The sequence below is a fragment of the Panonychus citri genome, unplaced genomic scaffold (assembly GCF_014898815.1).
Source record: "Panonychus citri isolate SS breed McGregor unplaced genomic scaffold, ASM1489881v1 Contig00140, whole genome shotgun sequence".
NCBI lineage: Eukaryota > Metazoa > Arthropoda > Arachnida > Trombidiformes > Tetranychidae > Panonychus > Panonychus citri.
Genome location: NW_026515545.1, coordinates 1,256,322 through 1,269,381, shown reverse-complemented (window position 1 = coordinate 1,269,381; position 13,060 = coordinate 1,256,322). Strand labels below are relative to the sequence as shown.

Sequence of the window (13,060 nt, the reverse complement as noted above, 5' to 3'; positions counted from 1 at the left end):
AATATGAATTGGAACAAAGTTTCAACTTATTACTTTGACTAGAACATTTTGATTTGTAGATTTTTTTTCTCGAAAAAAGTAAAATGATCAATCTATTCATATTCGAAGTCAATGGATCGAAAACATTAAAAGTTCGTAAACTTTTTCGAAAGAAACAAAAAGTTCCAAATAATATCACATATCAGGTATCAAAGATTCAACTTGAATTCAGCTTAACATTTATCATGAATTCAATATTCTGAACCGATGGTAATGATTGTTCACAATGGTGGAATCATTAAAGTTCATGTTAATCGTTTCCATGTTCATTCAGATTTCATCAGAATCGTTCATTTTATCATCAATTTGTTTGTAAAATCATTTCCAAAACATTGAAACCAATTAAATTTGTATTATTCAAACATGATTACAATTGACTTATCACAATTAGTTAATCATTTGAGTTGCCTCACTGATGATGCAATTGAAAATGTCCATAATAATAATTATGAATGAACAATTTGTTAATAGTTTTCACGAGTGATTAAATTTTTGAATGAAATTGTTTTTTTTACGAAAAATAAACTTGATTCATTTTATTTGATGTTATATTAAGATTTTTGGTTCGTTATCAGTTATTAATTTAGATGACAATTAATTAATTGTTCTGCCTTTATAAACCGGAATGGTGATTAAATTAACGAAGATGTTTTTAATTTAGATGAATGCAGAAAATTGTAAAATTAACTGATGAATGAAGTAAATCCCAATGAATCGGTTTTCTTTTATCAGAGTTTAAAGTTTATCATGATGGATTATCATGAAACTGGAAGCTGGTGACTGAGAAAATGAATTTTGAAACTGGACTCACTGATGGTGGAAAATGGATTCCAGGGTGAGAGGGAAATGGTAACAGGAAGTGGAGGAAATGAAGTGTTGGAATGGGTAAACTATTCCTACTCCGGGCAGTGTTGGTGGTGGTGGTGGTGTTTTTTTTGGTCAATTTTGTGAACAGAGAATAACAAATTTAACAATTAGTTTGATCACTTATTTAAACAACGATTTTGGCGACTGGGGCATGAGCGAAAGCTGGAGCAGCAGCGTATGGGAGTGGGGCGGCAGCGTAAGCTGGAGCAGCGAGGACTGGGGCAGCTACTTTGTGGACAACTGGAGCAGCGGCGTATGGGAGTGGGGCAGCAGCGTAAGCTGGAGCGGCAAAGACTGGGGCAGCTACTTTAGCGACAACTGGGGCAGCATGGACTGGGGCCAAGTGGGAGACTGAGCTTGAGTATGATGTAACGATGTTAGGTAAGACAATTGGAGCCTTGACGATTGGGGCATGAGCGTAAGCTGGAGCATAGGCAACTGGAGCAGCGGCGTAAGCTGGAGCAGCTAAGATACCGGCTTGGGCAACAGCGATGATTGAAGCGATAACGGCGATGAACATCATTTTGATTTTAGATTTAGATGGTGGTTGATTAAACAACGAACAAAATTTAAAAGATTGTAAGAAGATTAATAAAACTGATTGTCGAATCGAATGAATTTCAACTCGAATTCATACCTTCTTATATACCAAAAGAGTGAGTGAGAGAGAGAGAAAAAGTGAGTATCGATAATTTAGTTCGTAGGTTTCGAACTTAAAGAAGGCTGAACTTAAGGCTATATTCCAACAATAGAAAATAGTTGGTGAGAAATGAGATTGTTCGGTGTCCGCCTGTAAGAGGTGGAGAAAAAAACGAAAGTGAGAAGGTTAATATTCATCATCATGTTCGACGAAAGTTCTTGGAAGATTTTCTTCTTCTTCTTCTCTATTAAGGAATTGATCATGTTTTGTACATTCGAATGGTAAAAAAAAGAAGGAAAAATAAAAGAAAGAAAAATTAAAAGGGTTGAAGTTTTTTCTTCGTCTCTTTCGATTTCTCTTTCTTGGTAAACCATCAAGTTCGAGTGAACATTGAACATAACGGTTAATACGAAAATCGAAAGGCCAACCCAAAGATATTAAGATGATAATGATTAAATTTATCTCTTTCTCTATCATCCCAACCTTGCATTCAATTGATGATAAGTAGCTTGTATCATGATAGCCTCAAGTGTACATGAATTAATGTTAACCTTATTTTAAGCTTCATCTTAACCAACAATTAGCTTGATTAACAATTTAAATTTCAATTTACCGTTATTATTGTAAGCTGACAGCAACCATCAAGGTCTAACAATTAGTTAATTTTATTTCATTGTTTTCTTTTTTCATTGCTTCTTAATATTAACATGATCATCTTCAAATATTATTAATCATCATCATCTCACTGAATTTAATTGTAAAGTCAATGATTAAATTGTAGTTTCAGAGTTTTTTTTTCTTCAGAATTAATTTACTTGAAGGTGAAAATGATCAGTTAATTATGATAATTATTTCGAAACAATTAATTTGTTTTTACAAGAACAACAACGGTAAATAAATCCGTCAACAATTAAACGAGTGAAGATTCAAAGTTAATTCATTTTTATCACCAATCGATTCCCAATCAATTATGTATTCAAACAATAAGCTGATTGTTGTAATCTAATTGTGAGTTTTTTTTTGCTAATTCCACTTGATCATCAAGGTAGACAAAGGATTAAACTATCAAATGGATTATCTTTTAATCTCATTGTCAAAGATTAATGATTTTGTTGATTCTTTCACCATTAAAGTTGCAAATCGTCTCAAACTAAACTGCAATTAAATTGTTGATTTAATTACAATTCATTAATAGAAACACAATTAACTAGCAAAGTATTGAGCAACAATTAAGATTTACAATGAAAACAAATGCTCAGCAATTAAATTACAATTGAAATTTAATTAATTACTGAATTGATAATTTCAACTGGAAAAAGCAATTGTAATAATTAAAAAGTTGACTAGTAACTTTAATTAAATCGTTTTATTGTTTAATTGTTTAATTGCTTAAGTTGGTGATTAATTAATCGTCAAAGTTAAATTGATTTTAAAGGTAAATAATTTAATCTGAAAATTCAAATCAAAGTCACAATTTAATTACCAATCATGTTTATCCGTATTTACCTCAAGGTAAATCATCATGATTAAGTTTCCTGAGTATATTAAATTGTTGGAATCAAATTTATCACTTTGAAAGTGTTTAATTGTAAATGACAATTAATGTTACTATTACTGATCACTAATAGTAATATAAAAAAATTAAATCAACACAATTAAGAGGTGATAAAAGTTTTAACATCTCTTGTCAATCTAATCCTAAATTATAAAGTGTTTACATCAAGTTAATCAATGCCTGTTACAATTAGCAACAATTAAGTAATTAAACTGATCCTCTCTCTCTCCCTTTCTTGTTAATCAGTATAAATTGTCAGTAATTTTTTGATTAATAGTCTTAACAATTAATTGATTTGGTGACCTGATAATCAAGGTTAAGTTTATTTTTCTAGGGTGATTAAGTTAATCATTTAGACGATCAGATAATCATTCAATAATTAAACATTTCTAAACAACTAAATCAAGGTAAAAACCAAATAAAAAGAAATGTTTTCAATTAGTGATTTAATTAAAATTAGCATATATTGATTTTCTCGTTGAGTTAAATTGTAAATTTTATCATTTCACAAATATCCTTGATTAACAATTAAACTGTTAACAAAGTAATTAAGAGTCGGGTTTCCTTGTTATGGTTAAAACAAATTAACTGAGGACAAAGTTTATCAACAATTAATTGTTAGTCTCATTACTTTTTTTTCCTGATTGTTGATAATTGATCAACATGATTGAAGTTGATTTTATCGCTTCTTATTAATACAGGGCATTTCACCAAGTTTCCAAAAAGTTTTTCTTGAATAACTTTTTTGTTTTTGATTGTTGAGACCCCATACTCAAGTTATGGTAGTTTGGGCCATACTCAATTTTCATATTAAAATATCAAGGTCATTCCGGTCATTCTGTTAGGATACGGTTTCAAGGTCATTTGGTGGTCACAATCGATTCAAATTAAAAAAAGCATGTGCCTAAATTAAAAAGGTTTTTTGAATCTCACACAGTCTTTGTTACGAGCAGATTAATGAAAGTTGAATAAAAAGGATTTTCGCATCAAAAACGCTATATCTCTGCAGCTAAAAATGTACAACGAGTGAGAATAAATTTTGAATTAATAAGTAAAGAGAGATCCTAAGATAATTTGTAACTATTAGGTCATTATTAATTCTTTCAACAATGAATGTCAACGATTAACCTGATGATTGTTTATTTTGATTTTTTATCAGTTTTATCAATTGCGACAATTTTTTATACTGATGAAAGGTAAGGAGAAATTATTGATTTATTTCATAAAGATCATCTCGATTTTATGGTAAGTATTGTATTTATTTCTGTTTATTTAAATGACTCATAAATGAGGACTTTCTACCAAATTTATTGGACACGTCTTGAAAAGAGAAGAATAAAGAATAACATAGTTTCTGAGCGATATTCAATTATTGAATTAATAATGACCTGATATACTAGTAAATACAAATTATCTCAGGACTTTTGGTGTTGAAAAATTGTAAAGTCTTGGAAATTCTTTCAAGGTCACCTGAAGGTGATATAGTTATTTTCCACATTGTTTATCTCTGGAAAATTAGTTTAGAGATTTTTGTTGTCACAGTTCTTGAGATATTACAGTTTAATTGAATAACTGTTGCAAATCTCCTATCCAATAAATTTATCTTGACGTGCAAAGTAAAGCTCATAGAAACCTCAAAATTTGCCATTAGTATCTCTGAACATTCATTACCTCCAGATGACCTTGAAACGCTCTCTTTCAACAATAACCTTGATCTTTTTATATGACAATTGTCTCGAGTCCTTTGACTCTCATTTACTAAGAAAATCGCAAAAAAATTGGTAAAAATAGCTGAATAGCCCTGTAGTTGATCTTAATTTTCGAGGCTGTATATTAATTTAACTGTGATCAACATGCTTAAGTAATTAGTTAATTGTGAAGATTGGTTTTCAAATTTATTGTTACCCAATTGAAAAGATTCAAACTGTAATCATAGATTTTGGTTTTCCTGCTTTTTAATTGCAACAATTATGATAAGAAAAAACCAATTGTCTTGTTGATTAACAATTATTAAATTGTTATCACAATGACATAATTTGTGTGAACTAATCATTGGTTGATAATCATCAGTTAATGATTGACCGTAATTGTTTATAATAAAAGTTATGATTAGATGACCTTAAATGTAAACCGTTAATTTTGAATTGTTGGGTTGGTTAATGATTAACCTTTAATTTGATTGTATCATTGACATAAAAAGGAAAGTTAAATCATGATTCCTAAAATGTTGATTGTTACTTTGTAATTAGAAATCAAATCTGTGTAGGTGTTTAATTGTTACAATTGACAATCAGTTCAATAGATCTACCTATCAACTTCAATTGTTATCCATTTGACTGATATTCTGAGTGATAATCTTAAATTGCAATCTCATGAATCTCTCACTGATTTGCTAATTGTTATTGGTTTTCATAGATATTCATTCAGTTGGAATTTTTTTTCTTGCAAAGGAACAACATTTCTGATACTTTCATTAGAGTATCGAGAGTCCATACCAAGTATTCATTCAGCTCAGAAATTTAACTTTAATAACATGGGTACAATTCGTTAACGTGAAGTTTTGATTAATCTTCATCTTTACATTATCATTCATATATCATCATGATTATCACTTCGTTTAATTTAATTCGGTGAGAAAAGTTTTCTCGTAAGCAAACTTGTGCTCCATCTATTAGAAGAAATCATCACTGTTGAAAGAAAAACTTTTGGCAAAGTTAATCAACTAAATCAAATCAAGAGATAACTGTAAATGATTCAAAATGATTCATCTCATCAATTGATTCACAGTTGAGTGTATGAATCCATTGGTCTTCCTATGAACCAAATTTCATGGTGTAAAGGAGGAAGTTAAATCAGCTAAATTGTCATTCAAAATTATAAGTTAACATAATTATGGTAATCGAGCACTAAATTGAATAGTAGAATTGTGATCAATTAAAGTGATTTTTTTTCTTGCATCTTTCAAAATGATTTCATTATTAGTTGATTATTGGCGTTTTATCATCGGGTGTATCAGTTACCTAACTCATTGGTTCGGTGTCAAGTGTCCATCGGAAGCGCGAATCGAGGGTAAGGTTGTGATAATTACCGGATCCAATCGAACCCTTGGTAAAGAGACTGCCCTAGAATTGGCTCGACGAGGAGCAGGTAAGATTGTTCTGGCCTGTCGAGATTTAGAAGCCGCTAAACTAGTGGCTCAAGAAATTCAATCAGAAACTGGTAATCTAAATATCGTCCCAATGTATTGCGATCTTTCATCATTTAGACTAATCAAACAATTTGTTGACGATTTCATTTCAACCAACGATCGATTGGACATTTTGATTAACAATGCTGGAATCTCAAATGGATCAACTCAACGGAAAGCAACAATCGATGGATACGAAGAGCATATTCAAATTAATCATCTTGGACCTTTGTATTTAATCAATCTCCTTAAACCTCTATTAATCAAGTCTTCAATCTCATGTCCATCTAGAATCATTTTCGTCACATCATCAGCCCATCGATGTATGTTAAGGTTCAATATCGACAATTTAAATTCAACATCTTTCTATCACCCAAGTATTTGTTATTGTAAATCCAAACTCGCCGCCGAGTTGATATCTACTCATTTAGCACCGAAACTCATTGAGAAAAATGTAACGATTAATACACTGTGTCCAGGAGGAGTTTACACTGATCTTTTCACTAGATATCCGACGGTTGACCGATACTCTAGTATTCTTTGTCCAATATTACAGTCGCTTTTACGAACTCCGAAAATGGGCTCACAAACTATCGTCTATTGTGCAGTTGAACCTTCACTCGATAGTGTAACTGGTAAGCACTTTATGGACTGTCGTCAAACTTTAGCCTCGAGTTTAGCTCGTGACAAAAATTTAGCTGAGAAAACTTATCAACTTTCAATTAACTTAATAAAAAAATCTGTTAATCAATTCTGATTAAACTTTCGACTCCATCTATCAACAGAAATCAACACTACATGTATTTTAATTCGGAACAATAATATAATTTAATTATCCTTGCAATTGCATCACAATCTTTAATTTGATTCAATTATCAATTGTAGATTTTTTTTCACACGTTTTTTTTTTGCAAAAAAAAGTTCTAAACGATATTTTTATTTATTATTAATAATATTTGCCTTCGATTTCCTGTTCGATAATATCAATCAGATGACTGATAATAGATTAGTAGCAACAATCAATGAAGACTATCAACTCTCATTATCTCTGGTACTTAATTTAGTAACAATTAACGTAGAAAAATCTTAAATTGTTTCAATCGTCCAATTAAAAGTTGATTAGATTATAACAATTATCTCAAGAGAGTCAAAGCCATTTTATCATCTTAAAAATGAAAGGTACTTGAAGACGATCCAATGTTATGTTATAAACAGTTAGTTGACATTAATTGATTGAATTAGTGTTTACAATCAAGTTGATTTTTATTCCTTCATTGGGTTAGATTTATTAATAGATCATTTTAATCACCATGTTCCGTTTTATCTTGGCCATACTGTTGGTCACTCATGTGTTCGCGTTTGATGAAGATCGTGTAGTCCGTTTACCAGGTCAAACGAAGGATATTCCCTTCGGTATGTATTCGGGTTACCTTAATGGTTCTGACGGAACTCATCTTCATTATGTTTTCGTTGAATCGACTGGAAATCCGGCCACTGATCCGCTCCTTTTATGGTTAAATGGTGGACCAGGTTGTAGTTCAATGCTAGGATTTTTCACTGAACAAGGTCCGTTTCGAGTTACCAAAACTGGAGCATCGATTGAACCAAATCCATTTGCTTGGAATCAATTGGCTTCCATGATTTTCCTTGAATCACCCGCTGGTGTTGGCTATTCTTATAATGATAATGGTAATTATACCATTGATGATGATGGTGCTTCTTACAACAATTTACAAGCAATTAAAAGTTTCTTCATTAAATTTCCACAATTTAAACGAAATGATTTCTATCTTTCTGGTGAATCTTATGCTGGTGTTTATATACCAACTTTGTCCATTCGTCTTCTCAATGAGACTTCAATCAACTATAAAGGTTTCGCCATTGGAAATGGTTACCTTGATCAAGTTAAATTGGGTAATTCGAAAGTTTTTTTCTCTTACTATCATGGTCTCATTGATCGTGACCAATGGTCAGCTTTAACATCTCAATGCTGTTCTAATGGTGTTGGTGAAGATTCTTGTGAATTTGTTCAAAGTTCAAATCCAACTTGCACTAAATTAGTTGGTAAATTAACTGAGGCAATTGAATCATCTGGTCTTAATCCTTATAACATTTACGATCGATGTCAAACAAATAATGACCTTAGACGGACAACATCGTTATCATCTCCTGGAATTGGTAGGAAATATGGTAATCATAAACACGCTTCAGCTTGGAAATTGATCAAAGCAACTTTAACTGGACACAGTGACCATGATATTGAAATTGTACCAAGATCTACTCGAACCAATAGCCAACTAAAAGGCTCGGGAAGTCCACCTTGTATTGATGACGCTGACCTTGAATCTTATCTTAATCGTCGCGATGTAAGATCAGCTCTTAACATCCACCCTTCAGCTGGACAATGGACTGATTGTAATGTAGTTGTTGAAGAATCATATATCAACATCTATCGAACCCTTAAAGATCAAGTTTCCCAATCGATTCGAGCCGGTAAACGAGGTCTAATTTACAACGGAGATGTTGACCTAGTCTGTGATTTCTTGGGTGACCAATGGTTCGTCGAGGATCTTGGTTTTCCCTCGATTACTCCTTACATTCCCTGGCATGTAAACAATCAAACCGCTGGATTTGTTAAGCACTTCGAAGGATTTGTAATGGCCACAGTTCGAGGTTCAGGTCACATGGTACCAACTGACCAGCCACAAGTAGCATACGAAATGATTAAACTTTTCCTTAAGGGCCAAAATTTTCTTAAAATGAACAATTAAGACTAAGATTATTCATCAACATCTCGACAATTATATTAATCATTACTCTATACATTTAATTGAATTGTCATCCGAAACTAGATTAATATGAATATCCAACCAATTAAATTGATTAAAACTCTAATGATTTCGTTAATTGAGACAATTTTATTCACCTTGTACTAAATTGTTCATGAAAGAAAACTAATTTTTCGTTAATCATTCCAATCAACATGAACTAGAAAACCAGAGATTAAGTTACAACAATTAACTTGAAATCAAATCAATTGAGACAATCGAAAGTCAAATGATTAAAAGATCAATCATCTGAATATCTCAAGAAATTACAATTTAATTTGATTATTAATTAAACTAAATCATCAATAGTTCCAAACCAACAATTAGAAAAATCTTACAATCTAAATTGATTGGGAAAAGCTAAACAACAACAATCAACTAATTCTAAATGATGGATTTTAATTCCTCTTTTTTGAATTAAAAGTTAATCATTTTTTAATCAGAATTAGTTGTTAACTTAATAAAGTTAAATTGAAGAAGATACAATTTTTTTTCTTGGATTAATTATCATGTTAATCTGTGATTTACTTGATTATCTTATTGGTAGCATGTAACTGTTAATTATCATTAACTTAATCATCTCAAGTTTTGTCACTTTCTAACGATTAACTCATCTTCATCTGTCATCAAATTGTTAACTTTAATTTAATTGAAATGATTAATGGCAAAGATGAGTTAATTGTTAATAATAATAAATAAAAAAAGGAAAGGGGGAAAAATATCATTCAGATTAACAATTAAGCTTAATCCTGATGATTAACTTTGATTGCAGACGTTTAAATTTCTTAATTGTTAATCTAATAGTCTAATTATGTATCGATATTATTATTAAATTGTTACAATTAAATGTCAACAACAATTGTTGATCCTTTTAATTGTTCAATTTGAAGGTCAATTATAAATTTTGTTATTTATTGAAATTCAATGTTAATCATATTATAAAAAGTTAATGAATTGATTAATCAATTGATTGAATCTTTTGATAACAATTAAGAAATGGTAAAGTAAATCAATTGGAAACAATTTATTTGATTGAAAAGTTAATCAGTTCTTGGACAAAATGGTAAACAGAATTAAAATTATTGAAGGTAATTAGTGTAAATTGAGATCCTTACCTGATTGTTAACTTTAGATAAAAGGAGAAAAAAACAAATAATTAACACTAATCAACGTTAATCAACGTTCAACTAATCACCCATTATTTATTTATCATGATTGTCAAGTGAATTCCAATTCCTAATCAAATTATTGCGAACAAAAAATCAAGAAACTAATCATGATAATGGATTAAGATTCAGGTAAGTAACATGAACGTAGGGCGTTTATTAGTTAATATGATGAAGAAAAAGTAAAAAATAAGAAATTAAAATATAAATCATCAGTTAATTATCGTAATTAATTGTAGCCTTGTTTATGGATTTATATGTAATATTTGTAAGAGAATAAAAAACAGAATTTTTTTATCGAATATCATCTTTGGATGATGAAAGATGAAGATGAAGAGAAAACCTTGAAAATCATCCGATAAAATGGTAAAGACGACAAGGTGTAAATGGAATCAGAACTTTATGATGATCACGTAGTGATTAAGGTGGACAAGAGAGTGAGAGTGGAAGAGAGAGTGAGAGAGAGAATGATGAGGATGATGAGAAATTAATGTTCTCAAATGAAAAGATGACATGTTGATGATGACGAGGGAGGTTCTAAGGTACAAGTTTCAATTCGATGGACCCATTGACAAACGGAATTATCTCTGTGATTGGAATGATTTTTTTTTCCTTTTCTTATTTTTTATTCGATTTTTGGTCAACCCACCGATTACTGAATCGACTCAGAACTTGTTCTCTATGGTGTTCAGAACTTTTTCCTCACACTATAAAAAGCGAAAGTTTCAGTTAATCAAATCGCACTTCATCCTAATCCATTATCCAGTTAATCCAATTAACCAATTCAATCCTCTTCAACTCGAAACTCAAAATGAAAGTTATCATCTTATTGTCAGCCTTTTTCGCTCTTGCCTCCGCCGCTGGTTTACCCGCTAACGTTGGCTACAGTCTTCCCGGTGAGTTTTAACTTTAAGTTTTCAACTTTTTCTCCAACAATTAACTGATTGTTTCGTTTAATTAACTTTTTTTTCTTGTTACTTTTACTTTCCTTAGGTGGATATGGATACTCTGTTGCTCCAGCTTACTCTGGCTACTCTGGTTATCCACTCACCACCCTCGGTGGATTAGGTTATGCAGGATACTCTGGTTATGGAGGATACTATGGATACGCTCCCGGTTACGGCTATGGTTCCGGCTTAGGTTATGGATACAACTATGGTTACCCTGGATCATACTCACGATATGGAGCTCCAGCTTACGGTTACGCCGCTGCCTCTCCAGCAATCTCATACAAAGCTGCTGCTCCAGCTGTTTCCTATGCTACCCGAGCTGTTGCCGCTGATGTTGCCCCAGCTGTTGCCACCCAAGGTGTAAGCTATGCAACTGAAATCTCCCACGATGCTCCAGCTGTTACCCAATACTCAGCTAAAGCACTTCCAGCCACCATTGCTGCTATCCCAGCTCAAACTGTTTCCTATGCTTCACCAGCTCCAGTTGCCTACACCACAGCTAAAGCTGTTCCCTTCACCTATGCCACCAAAGCTGCTCCAGCTGTTGCCTACACCGCAGCTGCCCCAGCATACTCATACACCACTGCTCCAGCCTACTCATACGCCGCTGCCCCAGCTTACTCATATGCTGCCGCTCCAGCTTACGGTTACAGATCAGCTCCCGCTTTCGCATACGGTGCCTCATACGCCGCTGCTCCCGCCGTCAGATATACCAATGCCCCAGCTTACACCAGTGGTCTCGTCAGCGGATGGTCAGGTCTCTCTGCATGGAAAAAATAAATTACTGACCAATCAAATTGATCAAATTTTTTTTTCTCGCTAATTGTTACAACCATTTACTTTTTTTACCACTCAACCAAAACCCACCCCGCTCTCCAATTACACCTTCCCAATTGCATTCTAATTGTTGACTAAATTTTTGTTTCTCTTCTACTTCAGAATCTTAATTAAAGTTTAGAAAAATGAATTAATCTTAATTGTCTACAATTAAACTTTCTTCCATCTTCCAAGTTGTAATCAATCTGTTGATTAATTAATTGATGACAATATTTAATTGATTATCAATGAAATTTAAATAATCCTTGAATTGATTTGTCATCGATAATCAATCCAATTATTATTAATTATAAATTTTTAAATCATCTCATTAAATGTGAACATGATGAAATTTGAATCGTCTTGTCTGATATTCAAGGTTAATTAGTTAATTGTGAGTAAATGTTGATCAATAATTAACTCATTTAAAATTTATGATCGCCTTCACAATTAACGTTATTTGTTTGTTTTGATCATTAAATTGTAAAAATTAGCAACAATTAGTTAATTGGGATGGAAAAAAAATAAGCGTTAAAACTGGTAATCATCTCAATAGATCTTAATCAATATGGTTTATTGATTACTGACGATAATTAATTGTTAATCACTTTTTCTGTTTCTTCTTCTTCGCGTTCATCAAATTAAAATCAATATATTCAACTAATCATAACTGGATTTAATTAGTTATCTGATTAACTATGTTGTCAGTCAGGTTTCAATAATCAAAGAGTCACTTTTGATAACTTTTCAACTAATCAAGATAATCCTTAATCTTAATTTACACGTTGGATTAAAAGTTCACAACAATTTAATGCTCCAAATAACTAATCCAAAATGATTCAAGATAATAGTCAAAAGTTAATTGCGATCAAACATTCACATCATTGGTAAAGTGTAAGTTAATTATAGTTAATAGATTTTCGTTGTCTCAACAATTAATGGAATTTCATCTTTAGATATTGAGATTCTATTGAAAGTGAAAGAAAGAGAAAAACTAATTAGGGACAATTTA

At 31.7% G+C, this 13,060-nt stretch overlaps 4 protein-coding genes across 4 annotated transcripts; 3 read left to right on the top strand and 1 right to left on the bottom strand.

The window, feature by feature from the left end:
* Window positions 1–541: 541 nt before the first annotated feature.
* Window positions 542–1,540, bottom strand: LOC128395048 (cuticle protein 16.5-like). Its single transcript, XM_053355438.1, has one exon. The coding sequence runs from the start codon at window positions 1,427–1,429 to the stop codon at window positions 1,031–1,033; it is 399 nt and encodes a 132-aa protein (XP_053211413.1). The 5' UTR covers window positions 1,430–1,540; the 3' UTR covers window positions 542–1,030.
* Window positions 1,541–5,587: 4,047 nt separating this feature from the next.
* On the top strand, window positions 5,588–7,050 carry LOC128394636 (retinol dehydrogenase 11-like). The gene has a single exon (XM_053354983.1). It carries the CDS (start codon window positions 6,068–6,070, stop codon window positions 7,043–7,045), a length of 978 nt encoding a protein of 325 aa, XP_053210958.1. The 5' UTR covers window positions 5,588–6,067; the 3' UTR covers window positions 7,046–7,050.
* Window positions 7,051–7,516: 466 nt separating this feature from the next.
* LOC128394635 (lysosomal protective protein-like) lies at window positions 7,517–9,183 on the top strand. Its single transcript, XM_053354982.1, has one exon. It carries the CDS (start codon window positions 7,599–7,601, stop codon window positions 9,057–9,059), a length of 1,461 nt encoding a protein of 486 aa, XP_053210957.1. The 5' UTR covers window positions 7,517–7,598; the 3' UTR covers window positions 9,060–9,183.
* A 1,826-nt stretch (window positions 9,184–11,009) lies between these two features.
* On the top strand, window positions 11,010–12,203 carry LOC128394723 (cuticle protein 16.5-like). Its single transcript, XM_053355080.1, has 2 exons — window positions 11,010–11,178; window positions 11,276–12,203. Exons 1-2 carry the CDS (start codon window positions 11,094–11,096, stop codon window positions 12,010–12,012), a joined length of 822 nt encoding a protein of 273 aa, XP_053211055.1. The 5' UTR covers window positions 11,010–11,093; the 3' UTR covers window positions 12,013–12,203.
* The last annotated feature ends 857 nt before the right edge of the window (window positions 12,204–13,060 follow it).